The 15,943-nt window shown below is 47.3% G+C and overlaps 1 protein-coding gene across 2 annotated transcripts in view; it reads left to right on the forward strand.

The window, feature by feature from the left end:
* Positions 1–7,976, forward strand: part of RPS27L (ribosomal protein S27 like) — a 63,374-nt gene extending 55,398 nt beyond the window's left edge. Inside the window, exons 2-5 of one of the 2 annotated variants that reach the window (XM_060174366.1) lie at positions 4,259–4,489; positions 5,226–5,334; positions 6,886–6,996; positions 7,747–7,976. In XM_060174366.1, the coding sequence (XP_060030349.1) occupies positions 4,484–4,489; positions 5,226–5,334; positions 6,886–6,996; positions 7,747–7,817 (297 nt within the window). In that variant the 5' untranslated portion in view covers positions 4,259–4,483 and the 3' untranslated portion in view covers positions 7,818–7,976. Of the gene's footprint in view, positions 1–4,258; positions 4,490–5,171; positions 5,335–6,885; positions 6,997–7,746 lie in introns of those variants that run through there. The other variant, XM_007533957.3, reaches the window with a different exon arrangement.
* Positions 7,977–15,943: the final 7,967 nt, after the last annotated feature.

Below are 15,943 nucleotides of genomic sequence, written 5' to 3' on the forward strand. Positions count from 1 at the left end.
CACCTGCAGGGGAGTTGCTTCACAAGTGGTGAAGCAGATCTGCAGGTGTCTATCTTTCTCTCCTCCTCTCTGTCTTCCCCTCCTCTCTCCATTTCTCTCTGTCCTATCCAACAACAACAACAACAATAATAAGTACAACAATAAAACAACAAGGGCAACAAAAGGGAATAAATATTTAAAAAAAAAAAAAAAGAAAAGAAAAGAAATTGAACACTGGTTGAATTTCCCCAACTTCTTGATAAATGGCGAAGGGGTAGAGCCAGCTGGGTGCTGAGGTGAAGGAACAGCGTGCACCGAAAGGGATTTCAGCTGTGCCGCAGCACACCTGGCCAGGTGAGAAGGATTTTGCACACCTGTCCAGGAAGAAGAGTGTGTTCCCAGGCAGGAAATAGAACTCCCACCGCTGCGTGGCTCCTGGGAAAACCAGACTGAGTAGAGTCTTTATACTCGCTGGCTCGCTAGTGAAGGGCTTTAGTTATTCCTAGGGACAGTGCAAGGTGGTTTTGTCCGCGTCTAAAATGTCTTCAATTATGGGGAGAGAGTGACGAGTACAGACATTGGACAACAACCGCTTTCCATGTTCAGGGAAGGCTTGTAACAGTTTCTTTTACTGTCCCATAGCACATGATATTCTGACAAAATACCACCTAGCACTTTCTAGACTGACAAGATAGGGAGACACATACTATCCAGTGCCTTCCAGGGTGGAGAGGTACAAAGCCGGCAGCATTTACAGGTGGGGTTTGTTTGGAGAGGCTTCACTGCCTAATTGACAGCTTGTACTTTCCACCTTAAAGTGACAGAACTTTTGATTCAGAAACACCTCCTCCAGAAATCTGACTTGCCTATAAGAGTATTTACTTGGGGGTCGGGCAGTGGCGCAGTGGGTTAAGCGCATGTGGCGCAGAGCGCAGGGACCAGCTTAAGGATCCCGGTCCGAGCCCCCGGCTCCCCACCTGCAGGGGAGTCGCTTCCCAGGCGGTGAAGCAGGTCTGCAGGTGTCTTTCTTTCTCTCCCCCTCTCTGTCTTCCCCTCCTCTCTCCATTTCTCTCTGTCCTATCCAACAATGAACAACATCAACAATGGCAATAATAATAACCACAACGAGGCTACAACAACAAGGGCAACAAAAAGGGGGGAAAAATGGCCTCCAGAAGCGGTGGATTCATGGTGCAGGCACCAAGCCCAGCAATAACCCTGGAGGGAAAAAAAAAAAGAGTATTGACTTAATTAAATTTTTAATGTGTTTTTAAATATTTATTTATTTATTCCCTTTTGTTGCCCTTGTTGTTTTATGATGATGTCGTTGTAGGATAGGACAGAGAGAAATGGAGAGAGGAGGGGACGACAGAGATGGGGAGACTGGACTAAAGTTGAAGTGCTGACCGGGTTTGTGCTCCTGGAAGCTCCAGGAAGAGGCTGTTTCCTTGACTTTTCCAGATCCTGGAGGCCATCACATATTTAATTTGTGACGTCCTCCTTCCATTCTCAAAGCCAGCAACACTTAGTGTCTCAGACCCGTTTTCCATTGCAATATCTTCCTCTCACTTTCATCTGTTTTACCCTTCCACTTTTTAAATTAATATTTATTTATTCATTTCCTTTTGTTGCCCTTGTTTTATTTTTATTTTTATTTTTTTAAATTTTTTATTTAAGAAAGGATTAATGAACAAAAACATAAGGTAGGAGGGGTACAACTCCACACAATTCCCACCACCCAATCCGCATAACCCACCCCCTCCCATGATAGCTTTCCCATTCTCTAGCCCTCTGGGAGCATGGACCCAGGGTCATTGAGGGTTGCAGAAGGTAGAAGGTCTGGCTTCTGTAATTGCTTCCCCGCTGAACATGGGCGTTGACTGGTCGGTCCATACTCCCAGTCTGCCTCTCTCTTTCCCTAGTAGGGTGTGTCTCTGGGGAAGCTGAGCTCCAGGACACATTGGTGGGGTCTTCAATCCAGGGAAGCCTGGCCAGCATCCTGGTGGCATCTGGAACCTGGTGACTGAAAAGAGAGTTAACATATGAAGCCAAACAATTTGTTGAGCAATCATGGATCCCAAGCTTGGAATAGTGGAGAGGAAGTGTTAGGGAGGTACTCACTGCAAACTCTAGTGTACTTCTGCTTTCAGGTATATATTTTGCAGTAGTTTATGGATATGTGTGCACATAAGCTCTCTCTCACAGAAACTGGTGTATATCTAGGTTATGGGACTTTGTTAGAAAGTGAACTACCTGAGATGAAATTAGTGTGTACTATAAAAGGAAAGGTCTCACCCGAGTAATGAAGCTGAAGGGTTGTCATTCCACACGTGAAGTCTCTGGATACAGTCTGAGGTGAAACATGTTGAGGTGGCAATCGTTGCGTTGGTTAGGTTGTGATCGGCGGATGCAATATTATTTGGTTTGGATTGGGAGATGCATACGGGAAAGTGGGCCCTATCCAAGGGTTCCAGGACTGGGGGAAGTAGGGGCTCTATAGTGGAGATGTGAGGTTCCTGCTGTCTTAGGGTTCAAAAAGACAATCGATAGTTAATGTTATCATCACATTATTTGGTAATTGGGTTAACTTTGAAAAGTCCTTCTGTTATGGTTTGCTGTACAGTATCCAATATCTTGTATATAGCTGTGCTATTGGTTGCTTCTGATCTACTTGGTCTAGGCTTTTGAGAGAGTCCGCATATCAAATACACAGCCTATATATGAAAAAGATTCAGTTTGTGTTTTGAGAAACTTTGAGACATACAATTGATTTTCCCCCTCTCATATTAATTAACTACTGATTTATATGTCTACATTTTGCTAGGAGTGTACATAAACACCATTCCCACCACCAAAGGACTGTGACCCATCCCTCCCGCCCACTCCCACCCCCCACAGGCCCAGGAAGCTGCATGTCTACCCCTCACCACTGGGTTTTTACTTTGGTGCCCTACTTACAATTTGGTCAGGTCCTGCTTTTAGTTTCCCTTTCAGATCTTCTTAGTCAGCTTCCGTTGATGAGTGGGATCATCCCATACTCATCTTTATCTTTCTGACTTAGTTCACTTAACATAATTCCTTCTAGCTCTGTCCAAGATGGGTCAGAGAAGGTGGGTTCATTGTTTTTGATAGCTGCATAGTTGCCCTTGTTTTATTGTTGTAGTTATTATTGTTGTTATTGTTGTTGGACAGGACAGAGAGAAATGGAGAGAGGAGGGGAAGATGGAGAAGGGGAGAGGAAGATAGACACCTGCAGACCTATTTCAGCACCTTCAAAGTGACTCCCCTGCAGGTGGAGAGCCAGGGCTCGAACCGGGATTCTTATGCCCGTCCTTGTGCTTTGTGTCACCTGCGCTTAACCCGCTGCGCTACCGCCTGGCCCCCAAGTCCCGCTAGTTTCTTAGTTGTGGGTCACACTTGGGGCCACCCATCCCTCCAACTTGTCTTTCTCCTCCAAAACATGTCAAGACCGTGGCTCCTAGAGATACTACCTTTGCAGACTTGATCTGTCCACTCTGGAAAGTGTATCCGACCCTGACTAGGCAGAAGGGAAGGTTCAAAGGGAACTAAGCAAGCAGGTGCCTCTTCCAGAGTGAAGCAAACTCTAAGCACAGCTGAGTGTTAGGTGCAAAAGAACTTAATCGCCCTGCTAGCTGCATGCTACCAAGGGTCACCTAGGTCTTAAGGGCCAGATTTCTAGCTGCTCCCACCCCCCAAAATTCCTGAGTCTTTGTGGGAACTTTGACAGTATTTCAGGAGCTTGGTCAAGGTAGCACATCTGGCTGAGCACAAGTACCAGGTCCTCATCTGCAGAGAGGAAGTTTCACAAGTGCTGCAGGTTTCAGTCTTTCTCTCTCTCCTGTCTCCTCCTCTCCCTTCTCAATTTATCTCTGTCTCTGTCCAAAACAAAGAAATAAGTAAACTATTCGAAAAGAAGTGTACTGAATAGCTCACAAAGCTTGATTGTCCCATAAGTCGTGACTGGACCCCTATTTTTGTTGTTGGAAAATTAGCAGTGAGTTTCCCTGCCCTTGTTTGAATAATGTTGGCCAAAGAAATTTGATAATAATAATAAAACTTTCCTTTTCCAAAGTTATTTTTTGTTGTGTGCGCTTTATGCCCCACAGGCCCGTTTAGAATAACAGGTTTGGGAAGCACCGGTAACAGGAGCAATGTGTCTGCAGAGCGGCAACTTCTGTGCCGGTAGAGAGCTCGGGGGCGTCTCCGGGGTTGCGGTCCGCTAAGGCCTCTGCTGGAGCTGCGGGGCGGGTGGATCCAGAGCGGCTCCAGGGAACCTTCCCTCCGGGAGTCCTCCCGCGCAGCCTCCGACCACCGAGAGGAGCGCCTAGAGCGCCCGCCCGCCCGCCCCGCGCCGCTCCGCCCCGCCCCGCCCCGCCCCTCCCCGCCCCGCGCGCTCTATGCCGGAAGTGGACGTCACGTGTCGCCCGCAGGCGCTGTCGCCGCGCACGTCAGGTCGCGCCGCGCTCCGGAGAGCATCGACGACATGCCTGTGAGCGCAGGACTCTCGGGCTCCGGGGTGCGGGGCCTCTCGGTGGGGCGGGCCGTGCCGGCGGCGGACTGAGGCCGCCAGCCTCGGCGCTTCCCGCCGCTTGGAGGCTCGACGACGCGCTGCTCCGGCCCCGCGCACTAGTGGGGACATTGCGGGGGGTGGGGGGGGCGGGCTGCCATTTGCAACCGGCGACCCGGAGGGGACCGCCACCCCGAAGCACTTGGGCCCCGTGTCGCGCGGCGTGTCGACTCTGGCGGGATCGGCCGGGCGGGGCCGGGGTCGCAGACTTCCTAGCACCGAGCTTTCGGTTTTTGTTTAGGAATTTTTCCTTAAATTATATATATTCTTGTCTATTAGGTAGAGACAGACACCCGCAGCCCCGCTTCACCGCTTAACTTGGCAAAGGCCCTGCAGGTAGGGGCCGGGGGCTTGAACCCGGGTCCTTGTGGATGGCGACAGCTGTGCCCACCACCTGCTTCCCACTCCCTTATTTGTTATTGTTTTTACTTTTTTTTTTTTTTTTTTCTTAACCGATCGGTGTCTCACCATATGCTTCCCGCTCGATCCGTGTCTGAAGGCCCCGGTTTTGGGGCCGTGGAAGAGGCCTGGCTTTGTCATGAGTGAACGGCCTTTAAAAGAAGAAGAAGGAAAAAAAAAAAAAAAAAAAGATTTCCGAAGTGTTGCCGCTGCATGAATGATGCTGATGTTGTCGTTGTTTATTTTTTTTCACCTTCAGTTGGCCCGGGATTTGCTGCACCCGTCCTTGGACGAGGAGAAGAAAAAGCATAAAAAGAAACGACTGGTTCAGAGCCCCAATTCTTACTTTATGGATGTGAAATGTCCAGGTAAACAACAACAAAACACAATCTCAGATCCGTTTTCTGCGGAACCTGCCGTCCGTCCGTCCGTGTGTCTGCAGAGGAGGAGTGCGGAGTCTCCCTGGAGCGGAGCTGCAGATACCGCGGGGGGGGGGGGGGGGGGGGGTGCGGACTCCGAAGGGGGTTTTCACTTTTCAAGTCTTTTGTTTTTTTTTCTTACGTTTATGAGAGAACCAGAGCATCACTGGCAGGCGCCCTCAGGACCTCACATTTTGAGGGCCCAGTGCCATCTGCCCGGCCGAGACTCACCGAGCCTGTACACTGTTGGGGCGGGGAGGTGGCACGTAAGGACCCCGGTTCGAGCCTGGCTCCCCACCTGCTGCTGGGGATTCGTTTCACAGGCCGTGAAGCAGGTCTGCCAGGTGTCTTATCTTTATTTATTTTCCTTTTTGTTGCCATTGTCTTTATTGTAGTTATTGTTGTTGGATGGGACAGAGAGAAATGGAGAGAGGAGGGGAAGACAGAGAGGGGGAGAGAAAGACAGACGCCTGCAGACCTGCTTCACCGCCTGTGTGTGTGTGTAGTGACTCCCCTGCAGGTGGGGAGCCGGGGCCTCGAACTGGTTACGCGGGTCCTTGCGCTTTGGGCCACGTGCGCTTAACCCGCTGCGACTGCCCACTCCCTGCAGGTGTCTGTCTACCTTTCTCTTCTCCTCTTTCCGTTTCTCTCTGTCCTATCCAACAACGACGACATCAGTAATAATTACAACACAACAACAAGGGCAACGAATGGAAATATATATTTAAAAATAAATACTTAACCTGTCGGGGTGATGATGTTCTGTCCTTGGCCAGAGCACTGTTTAGCTCTGGCTTCTGGGCGCGTGACTGGCCCTGGCCCGGGGGAAGCTCTTTGTAACCCGCTGTGTTGTCACCCTGCCCTGTTAGCTTTGTTTGCTTTACTCTCTGCCTGCATCCCTCCAGGCCACCTTTTTAGATGAGACAAAAGCGCCAGCAGCTTCCTTCAGTGATGCGGAGCCAGGCTCAGCCTCTGTGCTGCTCGCAGTCCAAATCCAAACAGCTGTCTGTCCGCGGTGCCCGCGCTTCTCTTCACGGCGACAGGCGTGTCCGTGCCAACCTGTGCCTCCCGGTGACTCGGTAGCCAGGAGCCATATGGTGCCACTTAGTGCAGGTGGAAATATATTCTGAGAGTAAAGTTTATATCGTAGGATGGAAATTTATCTCTGATGAAATATTTTGGAAATACTGAGTTCAATAAAATGAATGCTTTTTTAAAGATTTACCTTTAATTTTTTTTTTTTTTAAGATTTACCTATTTATCTTAGACCACAGCTAGGTTCAGTCCCCAGCACCACCATAAGCCAGAGCCTAGCAGTGTTCTGGTAATGAAGGAATTCAATGCATTAGGTTAATTGCTTTTAATTTATAAGAAAGAGCCAGCATCTGGCCGCTGGAGTGCTGGAGACCAAACATGGGCGTGGTGCTGTTCAGCCCTGAGCTCTGTGCTGCGGCCTGCTGGTTTCCTTAGGCCTTTTAACAGTGTGGCCTCCTTTCCCAGGTTGCTACAAGATCACCACGGTTTTCAGCCACGCGCAGACGGTGGTTCTCTGTGTGGGCTGCTCCACGGTGCTGTGCCAGCCGACGGGAGGCAAAGCCAGGCTCACAGAAGGTAAATGGCCCGGCTTTCTCCGGCCTCAGGACCAGATCTTGGATCATAATGGCTTCCGTCTCTGCTGAAAACCAGTTTAAAAAACTTAAATTCCCAGTTGCCGCCTTGAGTTTTCTCTCTTCTGTGGTGTAGTGGCAAGGGCCCTGTTGGGTCCAGTTTGTGCTCTGAACCTTGCAGAGAACTGTTACTTTTCCTGGGTGGGAACAATTAAGCCCTGTCGTATTTAGTCGGTTGGTTGGCTAATATTAGACATGATATCAGAATAGAACATAACAGTAGCTACATGTCATAGGACATAAGGAAATTACAGCTTTTTCTTTAAAAATATGTGTATTTTTGAATTTGGTGACTGGCATAGAACTATATGCCTGCAATCTTACGATCTTGAAAACCATTATTAACAATAAAAGGTAGTCATGACTTTTGGTCATGACTTGAAACAGTTTTAACTACTGTAATTAAGTAACAGGTAGTCTGCATAAATTTAAATATCAGGATATCTGTAAGCAGCTACCTAATGATTAATGTGAAAATTTAATTTTAATCTTGTCTTTTACTTTGTAGTTTTCCATATTAGTACACGAAAATTTCTGATTCTGTAATCACTTAAAATCTGTTTCCATCTTTGGCGGGGTGTGGGGGCTGTGAATTTCTAGTGAAAGGAGAGAAATGACGGACAGTTACATGCTCCCTGCACTCGGGAACCTTTCACCTCTCACCTCTCACCCTTTGCTGTTACTACTCTACCAGAGACAGGCCTGTGCGTGACGGTTTGTCCCGATTCCTCCGCAGGGTGCTCGTTCAGAAGAAAGCAGCACTAGGACCGCACAGCTCCAGCATCCGCCACGTCGCAGAAGCCTTATCAGCTCAGTGATTCTGTCGGTCAGGATAATGTCATTAATTATGCTTAATTTTGTAAGGTAGACAACAATATCCTATTTTGGTGTCAGTTTTTCAATAAAGTTTTGATTATGGGCAATAATCTCCACTTTCTCCTTTTATTAAGTTCGTGAAGATGCCGTGCTTGGCATGAACATTTCTCTAGTTGACTTGTTAATATCTTAGTTCAAGAGTAGAAACTATTATGAGTATTTCATTTTCAAACTGCTTTGCGTGAAGCTAGCTAATCACAAACAGAAACAAGTCTGCTCTTGCTAATCCTAAATGTCTGGCCCTCGCAGCCGTGGACATGGGACCTGCCTGTCACTGCGCCATTCAGGACCATAGCTGCAGTTGGGGTCTACTCAGGAAGCATCAGGTGGCCGTGGGGACTCGGAAGGGGAGTGTATCTTTCCCTCTTAAACGTCATTACTTTTTATTTTATTTTTGAGAGAGAGACACACACACACACAGAGAAACACCAGAGCACTGCTCAGCTCTGGCTTATGGTGGTGCGAGGGATTGAACCTGGGACTTAGCCTTAGGCATGAGAGTGTTTGCATAACCATTATGCTGTCTCCCCCGCCCATAAACGTTATTACTATGGGGGTCCGGTCCCGGTTGAGCACACAGGTTACACTGCACAAGGACCCAGATTTGAGCCCCCGGTTCCCACCTGCAGGTGGAAAGTTTCACAAGTGGTGAAGTAGGTGTCTGTCTCTCTCCCTCTGTCACCCCCTTCCCTCTCGATTTCTGGCTGTCTCTATCCAATAAATAAGATAAAAACAAAAACGTCATTACTATAATTGAGCTGTGAAAACTGCTGCTGTGCAGCTTGTTAGCTGTAAGGCAGAGGCTTGTTGAGATATTCCTAAATGTACGCCCACAATCTGAGCCTGGCAGGCTGATTCATCTGTCAGGAATGTTGCACAAGAACTGAACTGTGGAAAGTTGGGATGTTTCCCATCTGGAGAAGCAGATGACCCAGAGTTTTCCATGCTTTCTTCCATTATGTCACCATCAAGAACTCAGTAACCCTCATAGTCCTGTGACCAAAAAACAAAAAACCCTAACAGTTATGTTTAAAAAAAAAAATTGTTATTTTCCCTTTTGTTGCCCTTGTTTTACATTGTTGTAGTTATTGTTATTGATGTCGTTGTTGGATAGGACAGAAATGGAGAGAGATGGGAAGACAGAGGGGGCGAGAAAGACACCTGCAGACCTGCTTCACCACCTGTGAAGCGACTCCCCTGCAGGTGGGGAGCCGGGGGCTCGAACTGAGATCCTTATGCCGGTCCTTGCGCTTTGTTTGCACCACGTGTGCTTAACCTGTTATTTACCATATTTCTTGGATAGAGACAGCCAGAAATTGAGAGAGAAGGGGATGATAGGGAAAGAAACAGACATCTGCCACACTGCTTCACCTCTTGTAAAGCTTTCCCCCTGCAGGTGTGCGTGGGGGGGAGCCAGGGACTCAACCCAGGTCCTTGCACTTTGTAACACCTGCGCTCAACCAGGTGCGCACCCCCCAGCCCCACAGTTAGATTTATTTATAACTAGTTTGTGACAGCTGTAAATGCAAGTGAACTAGGAGAAAGGGACCATTTCTATGATGTCATCCTTAATAGCCATTAATATTATACTAATATATAATTATACTATGTTATGTATTATAATATATATAATGTATTATATATTACAATGTATATATTATATAAGTCTATAATATATAATTATACTATATTATATATTATAATATATATAATGTATTATATATTACAATATATTATCTATATATAATATAATTCTATAATGTATAATTATAATTAATACTTAATAGCCATTAATAGTTGCTAATGGGGTGAGTCTGCCTTCTGCACACTGCAGTTTCTCAAAATGGGGAGGGGTTAGGTCACACACCACCACCCTCGTTTCCTCCATCTTGATGTTTGCATAGTTACCCAGCAGTGGCCCTCAGCCTTCTCTTTACCAAGGTAAGGGGACATGTTTCATTCGGGATCCCACTTAGATCCTTGGTGCCGTTAGTGCTCCAGTGATGCTCTGGCTTCTCTGTCCTTTCCCTCAAAAGTCTAGCCAAATCCCTCTAAGTGTCCTTGAAAACCAATGAAATTATTGTACTTCATCTGAGTATGGCCTGTGTCAGAAACACTCAAAACAAGAAAGGGAGGCTGGGCAGTAGCACAACGGGTTAAGTGCACATGGTGCAAAGCTCAAGGACCCACGTAAGGATCCCGGTTCGAGCCCCTCGCTCCCCACCTGCAGGGGGGTTGCTTCACAATTGGTGAAGCATGTCTGCAGGTGTCTGTCTTTCTCTCCTCTCTTGATTTCTCTCTCATCCAACAACAGCTATAACAATAAAAACCACAACAAGGGCAACAAAATGGGAAAAATAGCCTCCAGGATCTTTGGATTTGATGTGCTAGCACCGAGCCCCAGCAATAACCCTGGAAGCCATACACACACACACACACACACACACACACACACACACACACACACAGTAAGAGAGAACAAAGATGTTAAGAGTAGGAGAAAAAAAACTTGTATATTGGGAATGCAGATTGGTGCTGCTACTATGAAAAATAGGATAGATTCCAAAGGAAATAAGCAAAGAGGTGAACGACAACCCCTAACAGATGGTTATGCTCACACATGGGACACAGATAACGTGAAACAGACACTTCCAGAGATAAGCAAGGTGACCTAACAAACTCAGAGGGAGAGGGTGCCAGACCTCTGGTGATGGTCCAGCGAGCTGCACACACAGGCTAAGAAATAACCCAAGTGAATGGCCGGACGGGTAACATGCAGACAGAAAACTCTGGTGGCTACCAGAGGAGGAGGAGGTTGGGAGAGTGGGTGGTGGCTGCGGCTTCACAGTGATAGAGCTTTGATGGTGGGTGTGAAGGAGGTGTACACTGAGGGCAGAGGTGTGAAGCTGTGCTGTGAAACGCTCCAGTATTGCCAACTGATACCTCAACAAACTGAAGTTTGGAAAGAAGTGTTTGAAGGGAGTGTGTCTGTGAGTGATCCTGTCCTAATTAGCTGCCTCGTATCGAGGAGGAGACCACAATCCTTCATGTTCTCTTTTCTCTCTCCCACTTCCCCCACTCTCCTGCCCCATCTGTTATTTTCCTTGCCCAGCAAAACCTCACCTTGGAAAAAAAAATTAGGAAGGGGCTAATAATAGTGAGGTAGCATAGTGGTTTAGTGGTTTACGCAGCAGACGGCCACGCCTGAGGGGCCAGGGGTCTGAGGCATAGCCATAAGCCAGAGCTGAGCAGTGCTCTAGTTAAAAAAAAATTTAGGAAGCACAGTCCTGTCACATTATTTAGTTAAAGGTCTAGATTTTCTATTTCTCCAGGGGTACAGGTTAGTCTCAGTTATTTACAGAATAATAGTGACAGGGACAGTATTGTGTTTTGTCCCCTTTTATTAGGACAGAGAGACTGAGGGGAGTGGAAGAGAGAAAGGGAAACACCTGCAGACCTGCTTCCCTCTTGTGAGCCTGGGTTTGAACCTGCTGGGTCTTTGTGCATGGCATATGTGCTCGACCGGGTGTGTCGCCGCTGGGCCCCCATGTCGTGTGCTCTTAAGTCTACGAATGTCTTACAGGTTGTTGTTTCACATTTCAATTATCATACTATGTAATTCAAAGAAAGGACATGTAAAAGTGTGATGCTGGGGAGTTGGGCGGTAGCGCAGCAGGTTAAGTGCATATGGCGCAAAGCGCAAGGACCGGCTCCCCACCTGCAGGGGAGTCACTTCACAGGCAGTAAAGCCGGTCTGTAGGTGTCTTTCTCTTCCCGTCTTCCCCTCCTCTCTATATCTCTCTGTCCTATCCAACCATGACGACATCAATAACAACAATAACTACCACAATAAAACAACAAGGACAGTAAGAGGGAAAATAAATACTAAAAAATATAAAATAAAAAGATATTTAAAAAATAAAAATAATAAAAAAGGGAGCTGGGCACACCCTATTAAGCATTCATAGAACCTGGCTCTCCACCTGCAGGGGGTTGCTTCACAAGCAGTGACGCAGATCTGCAGGTGTCTCTCTCCCTGCTCCCCACCCCCTATCAATTTAAATATAGGTGTCTCTGTCTTCTTCTCTTTCTCCCTCCCCTCAATTTCTCTCTGTCTTATCAAGTATAGTAGAAAGGGGGAAAAAAAAAGCGGGGGGGGGGCACCAGGTGTAGTGGATTTGTAGTGCTGGCACCGAGCCCCAGCAGTAGTAACCTGGTTGCAGTAAGAAGAAAGGAAATGCTTTCTTCCTTTTCCTATAGAGGTGGGACACTTCAAGACAGTCCATATAGCCGGTGCAGATATGTGAAAGTCTGCCTAACTTTACTAACAATAAGTAAAATGCAAGTGGAAGTAATCAGATGACATCTTCCACCCACTGAAATAAAAACTAAAAGTTAGATGTTGGAGCAGGAGAGACAGCATAACAGTTATAGAAAAGACTTTAATGCCGAGGCTCTGAAGTCCCAGCTTCAATCCCCAGCACCACCAGAAGCCAGAGCTGAGTAGTGCGCTGGAAAAAATAAATCAATTAAAAAATATATATATATATATGTGTGTGTGTTAATGTGTTGGCATGTAAACAAAAAGAATGAGGTTTATACTGCAAACTGTAAGCCATTAACCCCCCAATAAAGAAATAAAAAATGAGGTTTAGCAGGGGTAGAGATAGCATAATGGTTATGCAAAGAGACTCTCACGCCTGAAGCTCCAAAGTCCCGGGTTCAATTCCTTACATCACCATAAGCCAGAGCTGAGCAGTGCTCTGGTAAAAAAAAAAAAAAAAAAAAAAGGTTTAACCATATATAATTGCCTATATTAGAATGTAGTTTGAATATATATATATATATATATATATATATATATATCCTATAGAACAATTTCAATGGACTCAACCCAAGGATACTCCTTGCAACACTGCCTATAATTGAAAAAAAAAAAAAAGTCAGTAAAAAGATAAATACACATTATACTGAATAAAGCAAGATGCCAAAGGTCACATACTGTATATGACTATTTATATAAAATGTCCATTAATGGTAAAATCCAAAGAGATGGAGAGTAGAACGGTGACAGTCAAGGCCTGGAAGGAGAGAGGGCGGGGAGAAAAACCTAATGGCTAAGAGTTCCTTGTGGGGGCCGGGGGCGGGTGAAGTTCACCCCGCAGAGAGCGCGCACCCACCCCACCCTGCGGCAGGCCTGGGTGCAAAGCCCGACGCAGCACAGGAGCAAAATCCCCTGTAGGTGCAGCTACAGGCGGCCCCTGCTGTGGAGACACCCAACGGACTGAAGAGGAACCTGTGAGGAGCAATTATCCCGCGCAAGGCGGTGGACAGTGTGGTGGGGGTCTCCTGGACGGGACCATGAGCCAGACGGAATGGTGGTCTCCCTCATGGAGTGTCGCCCTCGCCTCCAGACTGTGAGGCACAGCGGCTGGCTTGGGCTACCCCTTCCTCCGCCCTCACTCTCCCAACCCCAAGTAACTCCCTGGGCCTGTGAGGGCTCCAGACTCCTCGACAACAAAAACAACCCTGGGGAGTCCAACCCTGGGGAGTCCGGCGGTAGCGCAGCGGGTTAAGCGCACGTGGCGCAAAGCGCAAGGACCGGTGTAAGGATCCCGGTTCGAGCCCCCGGCTCCCCACCTGCAGGGGAGTCGCTTCACAGGCAGTGAAGCAGGTCTGCAGGTGTCTGTCTTTCTCTCCCCCTCTCTGTCTGCCCCTCCTCTCTCCATTTCTCTCTCTCCTATCCAACAACGAACAACATCAATAACAACAACAATGAAAAAAAACCCTGTATGGACTGTATGTCTTCCATGCCTGTGCTTGGTCCTTAGTGTCTCCTATACAGGTGGTGCTCTGCTCTCTCTCCCTCTTGCTCTCAAAGAAAAATAAGAATGGGGGGGCGGGTGGTGGCACATCTGGTTGAGTGCACATGTTACAGTGCGTAAGGATGCGGGTTCAAGCCCCTGGTCCCCACTTGCAGGGGGGAAAGCTTCACAAGTGGGGAAGCAGTGCTACAGGTCTCTCTCTCTCTCTCTACATATCTCCTTTCCTCTCAATTTCTCGCTACCTCTATAAAATAAAGATAAAAAAATAAAAGAAAACTAAGAAAGGAGAAAAGGGACCTAGTGAATTGGGCACTTTCTGGTTTCTTGTCGCTGAAAATTCAAGGCAGAGGGGCCAGGTGGTGGCGCACCTGGTTGAGTATATATGCTACAGTGCACAACCACCCGGGTTCGAGCCCCGGGTCCACACCTTCTGGGGGAATCTTTGCAAGTGGTGAAGCAGAGCTACAGGTGTCTCTCTTTCTCCTGCTCTATCTCCCCCTTCCCTCTCAATGTCAAACTGTCTCTATCCAATAAAAGATAAAATAAATATAAAGAAAAAATTCAAGACAGAGAGAAACTGGAGGATTACTGAACAAAAGGGAATTCATGACTGGTGAATTATGAAAATCCCCAGGAACTCCAGTCGGTCATTGTTGCCAAAATTAATTAATGACTTCAAGGCAGAGATCAAACTTGGGGCATTTCCTGGAAAAGCGCGTTTTAAAGATGAAGTTCAGGGTGTGACTATAATTTTCTTAATATATATATTTATTCTCCCTTTTGTTGCTCTTGCCCTTGTTTTTATTATTGTTGTTATTGATGTCATTGTTGTCGGATAGGACAGAGAGAAATGGAGAGAGGAGGGGAAGGTAGAGAGGGGGAGAGACAGACAGACACCTGCAGATCTGCTTCACTGCCTGTGAAGTGACCCCCCCTGCATGCATGTGGGGAGCTGGGAGCTTGAACCAGGATCCTTACGCGGGTCCTTGTGCTTTGCACCACATGTGCTCAAATTGCTGCGTTACTGCTGACTCCCATAATTTCTTAAGACTTTGGGAGGAAACAAGAGGGCGCCTCAGAGAACTGTTTAGGGACAGGGCACCTTAGAAACCGAACAGTGTTTTTCTCGTTGTCTAAGCAGACTCCCAAGTTAGAAGGGATCATTTTAAAGAGGGTTTGCTACAACTTGTTGATGAGCACGAACGAGTCTCCACAGACTAGTAGGAGACTCACACGAAGTTCTAGAGGTTGTATTACCACTGACTTCTTAGCCTGAAGGGCTTAGGAGAAAGGAGGTACAAAAAGGCCTTTAGATCCTCAAAATTCTAGCAGGAAGTGGGCTAAGAATTACCAGAGTAGTGTCTGATTCTTTGTCTCTCCTCTCTCTCTCATTAATACATAAAATTTAAAAAAAAAAAAAAAAGATAGCTACAAGCACGATACCTTTCATGAAAAAAAAACAAAAAAAAACTCACTGGACAAGACCAAGAGCTCCAAGAACACAGCCAAGAATCACCACATCCAATGAATCCCAAACCTTGAGTTCGCCGAGGAGAGGCCAGTCTGTATGGTCAGAGTCAGAGAACGGCCGTGACTCCTGCACGTCTTCTTCCATCTAGCAAATGATTCATTTATCTTTAGCTCACAGGACTTGAGGTCCAGGGAGCTATGCTTGAGTTGCTGTACCCCAGGAACTGTGTCCAAAGTGCTTGATCCACCTCTGCAGCTGACTTAGATGACGGACACTGGGTTTGGAGCTGACCGTGTGCTGGGAGGAAGTGCCTGGAGGCTGTGGGAAGAGCTAAGTGAGTCTGCCTGTGCAAAGGGCCGGGATGACGGAGCCGGACGGCAGGCTGTGCTAACTAGCCTCCTCCCGACACTCCTCTGTATTCTATCAGAGTTGGTCTGTGTGACCTTGGGACTGTCAAGGCATCTTCTGAAGCTTGGTTGTAAAAGACACTGGGGAGTTGGCGATAGCGCAGCGGGTTAAGCGCAGGTGGCACAAAGCGCAAAGACCAGCATAAGGATCCCGGTTCAAGCCCCCGGCTCCCCACCTGCAGGGGAGTCGCTTCACAGGCGGTGAAGCAGGTCTGCAGGTGTTTGTCTTTCTCTCCCCCTCTCTGTCTTCCCCTCCTCTCTCCATTTCTCTCTGTCCTATCCAACATCAATAACACCAATAACTACAACAAT

Source organism: Erinaceus europaeus, chromosome 16 (genome assembly GCF_950295315.1).
Source record: "Erinaceus europaeus chromosome 16, mEriEur2.1, whole genome shotgun sequence".
In the NCBI taxonomy this organism is placed as follows: Eukaryota; Metazoa; Chordata; class Mammalia; order Eulipotyphla; family Erinaceidae; genus Erinaceus; species Erinaceus europaeus.